At 42.0% G+C, this 7,651-nt stretch overlaps 1 protein-coding gene across 1 annotated transcript; it reads right to left on the bottom strand.

Moving 5' to 3' along the window:
• Window positions 1-386: 386 nt before the first annotated feature.
• On the bottom strand, window positions 387-7,338 carry LOC143380491 (uncharacterized protein C2orf78-like). The gene is made up of 3 exons (XM_076833556.1): window positions 7,242-7,338; window positions 3,106-3,867; window positions 387-2,302 (listed from the first exon to the last, which is right to left on the bottom strand). The coding sequence occupies exons 1-3, from the start codon at window positions 7,336-7,338 to the stop codon at window positions 387-389; spliced, it is 2,775 nt and encodes a 924-aa protein (XP_076689671.1).
• Between the last annotated feature and the right edge of the window lie 313 nt (window positions 7,339-7,651).

Here is a 7,651-nt window from a genome sequence, read left to right as displayed (position 1 = left end):
ATATATGTGGAAAACTATTTGGTATTCAAATGGCAACATAAAGCCTCTTTATTACTTACCCTCTAATCAATACTATAGGATTTCTTTATTAAACTATATTACCTTTTCAACTGTGCCTAATGAATAAATTTTCATCTATCTATCTATGTGTATATGAGAACACCATTTGGTACCCATGTAGTACCCAAAGGCCTCTTTATTTTCTAACAATTGTCAGTGGTACCAGAAGGCCTCTTTATTATGTATTAGTGAATTATATTCCATTTCTTTATATAATTTTATTAAACTTTGAAAGCATCTGAGAATAAATAAATGTGTATCTCTCTATCTATATACATGTGGAAAACTATTTGGTCCCTAAGTGGCACCACTGATCTCAGCAGCTCTTACATTATGTAGCCATAGTAGCGAGAAATCTCCATCTCTCTTTCCCTCTCAATGAAACACTGCACTCTCCCCAAAGCAGTGTACTTGGCAGCATTCTCACGCTCTTGTTGAGCCTTCTTCTTCATGGCTTCCCGCTCTGGCCTCTGCTGTTTGGTGATGGGAGTTGATACTACTTGCCCAGAAACATTGGGTTTCCTCCATGGAATTGGTTGTAAGGCAAAGTCTTGGAGTAGATATTGGTTTTGAGGCTTGGGCGGTTGTGACTGGGGCTTGGTCCCAACATTGGGAACTGGTTGCCAATGGAGAGAAGTGCAAGATGATGTTTTGTAGGGTGCAGGCCCAGAAGCAGCAGACCGAGGGACACTAGGCTGGGTAGAAGCACTCACACCTGACTGAATGGCATGAGTCAAAACGGGGTGAGCTGGCTTGGCAGGACGCATCCAAGATGGGTTGGCAGTAGGTGGTTGGGATTGGTTGACTGCCATGGGTTGAGCTGAGCTAGCAGGGCCAGGCTGGGCAGGGTAAGCCCCAGTGGGTCTGCGTGAGGCCAGAGATTGTGGCCTCCGATTGATTACTGGTTGAGGTGGAGGTTTCTCCAGGGTCAGAAAAGGCAAAGGTACCAATTTAACCTTCCCAGGTGGTGGAGGCTCATAAATGGATGGAGAGGGACCCTTTCCTTCAGCACTAATATCTGGATTCTGGGCTTTGACTTGTGATTTCTCAGGACCCTTAACTGCCAGCCATGGTTTCCTAGCTGGGCATGGACGGGGGTCTTGGTTACGGCCTGAGTTTCCCGGGGCCCGGGAGGAAGACAGCCCAGTTTTCTTATCATTCTTCTTCCCCAATGCATGGAAAACCTGCACCGACTCCAGCATGTGCATGCCGAGACAGCTCCGAGGCTTCTTAAAGGCCTCTTGGCAAAGGTCAGGTTGGTTCCTCTTCCCCTTCGGTTTGGGCAGAGTTGGCTTCTCTTCCGCCTTGACTTTATTGCCTGGCTGCTTCCTCTCCTGGGCTTTCCTGGAGTTATTTTCTCTGGTCCTCTTGGTCTTTTCCTGCCCATGGCCCTTAGCCTTGCTGTTCCTGCTGGATGCAGCTTTCTGAGCTTTGCTGATAGAGTGCTCGGCAGTGTGCATAGGAGCCCTGCTACTGTCTGCATCCCTGTGAGAAATTTCTCCTCTTAATGTGCATTCCAGATCCCTTGGCTGCATTTTGGCCTGAGGAGTTCCATCAGGACACTCCGAGGCTTTATGTTTGTTCTTCCTCATTGGCTCACTAGGACCCTTTAAGGCACTTGTGATTTCCTGCCCCTGCTTTTCCATGATGGTTCTGGTATCATTGGATTTTGTTACTGTGGGACTTTCAGGTTGTTCAAAGTCTTTTAAGGAACTGAAAAGCTCAGGAAGGTGAATATCCCCCACCAGTGCAGTGAGGTCTGCAAAACCACTGCTAAATTCAGTCCCATTTCCAAGTGTGCCTTGGTCCTCAAGACTCAGGCTACTCCTTTCTAGATGGGTATTTTCAGAATGTGGCTTCTCCTCTTGGTCCAGAGGACCAATGGAGGCCAGAAGCTGGTGGATTTCAGGGATGTCTAAAGGGAGTAGTGGAGGATCCTGGCTCTCCATGGCAATCTGGTAGGCATCCAGTGGCTCTGAGAGCATGGTGTTAATCTCACACAAATTCTTAATCTCTGTCTGTTCCTGGCTTTGATTTGGAGGCAATGCCAATAAATCTGTAGAACTCTGGACTGGAGTTATTGTGGTAATGTCCCCAAGTTCAGTTTGTGAGTTTTTCTCAATTATTTGGCTTTTTCTCTTATTGCAGATGTGTGGGAATTCTGGAGGCTGTGGCAGACAAAATGTCTGACTTGGAGGTTGCACTCCCAAGGAAGCCTCCATCCCTAGGGAAGTTTCCAGCCCTACAAAGGAACCAAGGAAGATGGTAAGTAGGATGCTCCCCCTTCCCAGAAATACACTATTCAGGGAAAACACCTATGGTGGAGAAAGCATTTCTATTAGCTCTTTTTAAGGACCACTGACAGGTATCTGTTAAGAGTTGCATATTAGTTACAGGTGATCCCTTGAAGTCTTACTTTTGGGCTGGCTCATCACCATGGCAGCATGGGTTTCTGGTAGAGCACTTGTCTCCTCTGTGGGAAATTCAGAAAATCTGTTTCATGAAGTCTCTCGTCCTCATATAGGGGCCTCTCAATTCTCTCCACTCTCCCCAGAATGTAAGAACACTTAACACCATGAACTAGGAGAGGGTGCAGCGGTTGCTCATGAAATCAATGTGAAAGGTCAGGGGTTTTGGACTCCTGCTTTGGACAGCATCTCTACATATAGAGGTTAAACCTGCAGTCAATTAAGGATCAATTAAACTGTCACATCCTGATATGTGTTGATTGATTTTTCTAAACCAAAGTAAAATTAGGGAAATATATTTATAGTGTGGTTGTGTAGCTGGACTGAGTGCAAAAATAGTGAACAGCCGCTTCCTTCCGTGTGCTCGTAGAGGTCTCTTAAATGCAAGGATGGCCATTATGCTGTCCTGCATGCTTCTCTGACAGAGTCTGAAAATGGGGACTGCTGAACAAGATTGTGATTAAAATCTCAGCACTTGAATTCTAGGGATGTGTGGACCCACAGTTACCAGCTGAAAACTGGACCCTCGTTTCGAGTGGTAATCTTATTCCTTCCCCTTTTTGGTGTTTGTACTCACCTTGAAAATTTGTTCCTTCTATACTTTGAGTGGACACAGAGTAGTAGGTCAGAGGTGTGGGGACTGAGGGTAGGACATTTGTGGGCTGAACTTCCTTCAGCACTGTCACCATTTCTGTTTGAGGGGCAGTGGCACCTCTTCCTGCATATGGCACAGAGCCATAGGATTGCAGGCAGGGCCAATGTTCTCGAGAGAGCAGAGTCCCCAGAGAGTTTTGATCATAGTAATAGACCTGGCTTCCTTCTTGGTGGGGTAGTGAGAGGCAATGTCCTTGATTTGGAATCTGAGATAGTGTCACCTGGACGAGCCTACCAGATAGTACTGGATATCCAGGGATCACCACATTGGCTTCGGAAGTTTTGTCATACTGGGATGTCATTGATAGGGAAGAATCTGCTGTGTTCTGGTCAGTGACAGTCAGATTAAAGTCCCCAAGTGAAGATGAGCTCTTTTCAGCACTTCCTGGGATATACCACTCAGAAATACTTGGATAGGGGGCAGGTGCCATGGGAATCAGGTTCTGGCCAGTAACCTTAGACACCATGGCTGTGCTAGCATGTTGATAAAGGTAGGCACTGCCCATGAGTGGGTGAAAGGAGGTGCCACAGGTTGAGGGCAGTAACCATGCTGAAGGTTCAGCTGGAGCAGAGGCTCTGGAGAAGTTGCAGACCCCTCCTGTCACGGACACTGCATTGGTCACCACAGGAAGAGAGAGCTGCAGAGAATCAGCATTTCCATGTAAAGAAGAATTTTGGAAATTTTCTGTAGGAAGAAGAGGTGGTGAAAATATTGATGAGACAGGCAGATTCTTACAATATTCGAGGAATAATGTCGTCTTAATGTTGTAGTAATCAGGAGGGCCCTCATTCTAATAATCATTGAGAGACCCCAAATCCCTCCATTTAGGATAGCTGCAAGTACTCTTCTGATAACCTGCCTTTTGTGTCAAATTGGGCACAGAATTCCCAAGTGGTCTGCTTCACACGTTGTTCCCCAAAAGCATCCTTTTCCTCTCCTATGGTTCCTTTGAGCCTGCACTAGTATTGACTCCTGAATTTGTTCTAGAACTGAAGCATTTTCGAACTCAGAGAAAACTCCAACATTACCAGTTAGCAAATGAGTACACCAAGGTTCAGTGAAGTGAGATCGACTTGTTCACAATCAGCAACAGATTATGGAAACTTACTTCCTGGCCAGGACTCTTGTTCCAAAGACCAGAAATCTGGAGAAACAGAAATTTGTTTTCCCTGTTCATAGAAAATCTACTGATATCACCACAGTGATGTTTAGTATCTCCTTTTGTTTGTCCAGGTCACGTGATATTTCCTGGAGTTCAGTTTTACCATCCAAATGATAATTTAAGCATCATTCTTTGCCCTCTTTCAGCCTAACTGCTCATCCTACATGAAAATGACTACCTGAAATTCAGTTTCTCAAGGAATGCTTCTTGAAAGAAATGGAAACTTTCTGAGCTTCAGGTTACTCATCTTTAGTGTGGTTATAACAATACCAACAGTGATAATTCATCCATGAATAAAAGTCATATTACATAAAATTCATGTGGGGGCTGAGGTTATGGCTCAGCATTTGTGTGCTTGCTTAGCACATGCGAGGCCCTGGGTTCAATCCTCAGCACCATGTAAAAATAAGTAAAATAAAGGTATTGTGTTGAACTACAACTAATAAATAGATATTACAAAAAGTTTCATTTGGAGGGAGTTACAGTATGTTCTGGAAAGACAGAAGCAAAAGTGAAAAACAGCTCAGAACTAAAAGGAATGACTAGATCGTAATGAACATATGGATATGTAGCAAAAGTGAGTGTATATCAAATTTGCTAAGAAATGAGTTCTGTTATCATGCATACAATATTATGAAAGTGAATGTTTCTCTTTGATTTTAGTGAATACTTTTAATCAAAACAAAGCTCATGATTGAAGGTGAGTTTGAATGCATTCTCAAGCAGTACATATAGACAGAGAAACTATACTAAAAATGTGTGTAATTTTAAGTAAAGTGAACACAAATTTGAAGTAAAGTGAACACAAATTTAAGTAAAGTGAACACAAATTTAAGTAAAGTGAACAGATGGGTAGCCATATGGAAAAGCGAAAACCGAAGCCAAAACCCACTATGAATCTGGGCATGGTATGGTGGGTCTCTGGTCCCAACACTCGGGAACCTGAGGCAGTGGGATTGCAGGATTCAAAGCCACTCTGGGCAATTCAGCAAGATCTTATCTGAGAAAACAAATAAAATGTCCTGGAGATATAGCTTGTGTATCATGCTTGCCTAGCATGCATGAGACCCTGTATTCAATCCTCAGAACTGGAAAGAAGAGAAGAAAGGAAGAAAGAATGAATGAGAGGAAGGAAGGAAGGAATAAGGAGCAAGTCGGGGAGGGAAGGAGAGAGAAATGGAGGGAGTGAGGGAAAGAAGAAAGGAAGGAGGACAGAAGGAATTTCCAAAAGAAATTTTGTACATACTAGAGAAAAAAACAATAAGTGTAAAGTAATTTCATTACTGTTCTTGTTTCTCTTCCTCTAAGGATTACCCACACCAAATAAAAGACATTAATCCCACTAGGTAGATATTTCAATTAATTCAAACACATTTTTTGATAATCCTTTTGGTTATAAAAAAAAGTGGAAAATGCTTTAACAAAATCATAGAAGCCTAGTTTATTATCACATTTAGCGCAAAATCTTGTCCCTAAAGTCTGAGAAAACCATCACAGTATAATAAAATAACAAATTTAAAACAATTTTTGTCTTTTATTCTGACATTTCCTTCTTTCTTTATGTTAAAACAAAATTAAAACAAAAATGTTTGAGCTACCCTACACCCCAGCCCGAAACAATTATTTGAAATGTAGACAAAACAAAAAGTCTTCAGATAATTATTTAAATAAACTTGGAATTAGAGATGTGAGCTTGAATTTTTATTCTCATATAGTTCTTTCTTTTGGTTCTTAGATTTAGAAATCTTCAATGACTATTTGTATATTGTCTGTTTTAGAAAAAAAACTGTTGTAAAGATGGAAAACAGCTTCACCTTGACAACTTATATCACACAAAGGAATGTGTCCTTCTGATGCAGGTTTGGACAAGACATTTTTAGAAATCCCTGTAGTTTAAAAATCAGAACAAAATAGGACATGGAAAATGCCATTTCTCCAGCTCTGTCTAGAACCACTTTCCTTGGCATGTTTGGAGGAAGAGTCAATTCTAAAACATACTTCTAATACGTTCATGTTTAAACTGTCAACATTGTCGATTTTCAAAGAGGTCATAGGAAAAACTCTAACAGCCAAGTGCGACTTTTGTGATAACCTGCTTACCCTAGTGATACCCCAAGTGAAGCCTTAGTTTCCTTGCTGGTCCGTTAATCTAAACATTCTCTAAACCAGCCTCTGGGAAGATTCACTCTATGCTGTCTGTTGGTTTAAATCAAATCTTTGCTTTTCTTCCACATCCATCCCAACCAACCTCTTTTTTCTTGAGAACATCATTCTCTTCATCTCTACTATTCTAACATTTTCTTCTCCCTTATTTTTATATTTTTTTCCTCCACTGAATTCCTGTTGCCTTGTGCTTAAACAGTCACAAACTTGCTTTCCCAAGAACATCTGCCTCCTTACAGCCCTGTCCTCCTGCTCTTCTCTCCCTATTTCTCTTTTCACCTAGTTTAAACAGAAAACTCCCAAATATGTGAATGTCCCTTTGATGAACAGTACTAAATTTGAAATACTGAAGTGGAAATCTTGGTGAAGGGAAACTGTTACAGAGGAAATCCCTTGGTTTCCACCCTGCCTAGGATTTGTCTCTTTCAGTTGAAACAACACAACCATGAAATCTGATTTCATTCTCTATAAACATGCCCCTCAAGATGCAAGAAAAGTAAGGGGCCAGAACATGGCAATCTGTTATCCTCATGTAGCAAATCAAGAAACAGATTATGTGAGAGAGTAAGATAGTCCAGTTCTATACACAGTACATGTCAAATTCCAAATGAAATTAGGTGTCCAGATTTCTAGTTCCATCCTTTCCTCTATTATTCTAAGCTCTTTTGACTCCATTAGTAAAATGAGGAAGGTAAAAGTCCAATGAAAAACTTTTAAATGTTTCTTTCCTTACCTGACATGGTCAGAGAAGAGGTCACATCAATTGCAGATACAAAGGATGAGGAGACCACCCCAGAGGATGTGTGGGTGGCTGAGGGTAGAGAATACATGTTTCCCAGTATGGAGTTCACTGGTCACTGTTTACTGGCCACTCTAATGACTGGTTACTGGTCACTGGTCACTTGCGATGATCCAAATTTGTTTACAACTGCATAGCAAGCCTAAGATTCTAGCAGGTGGCAGTAGGTTTGGTGGGAGAATGATGTCACAGAACTGTCCGTTTAAAGGTATGAAGTAGCCAATAGGGTGGTCAGACTCCCAAGGAGAAGGTGGGATTGGGTGGGGAAAATGACAAGAGAGTTGATTGGGTGGAGAAAGTGACAGGAAAGTTATAATAGAAGCTAAGTGACTCAGTTCTGGTAG

The sequence above is a fragment of the Callospermophilus lateralis genome, chromosome 14, assembly GCF_048772815.1.
Source record: "Callospermophilus lateralis isolate mCalLat2 chromosome 14, mCalLat2.hap1, whole genome shotgun sequence".
NCBI classification, from domain to species: Eukaryota; Metazoa; Chordata; class Mammalia; order Rodentia; family Sciuridae; genus Callospermophilus; species Callospermophilus lateralis.
This window is presented reverse-complemented; position numbering and strand designations above follow the sequence as displayed.

Excerpts from the sequence above, each read along its gene's own strand:
- LOC143380491 (XM_076833556.1), bottom strand. The coding sequence starts at position 7,338 with ATGTATTCTCTACCCTCAGCCACCCACACATCCTCTGGGGTGGTCTCC. Across the intron at positions 3,868-7,241 it reads CTCTTCTCTGACCATGTCAG|AAAATTTCCAAAATTCTTCT; the intron begins GTAAGGAAAGAA and ends TTCTTCCTACAG. Across the intron at positions 2,303-3,105 it reads AGAAGGAACAAATTTTCAAG|GGCTGGAAACTTCCCTAGGG; the intron begins GTGAGTACAAAC and ends GTTCCTTTGTAG.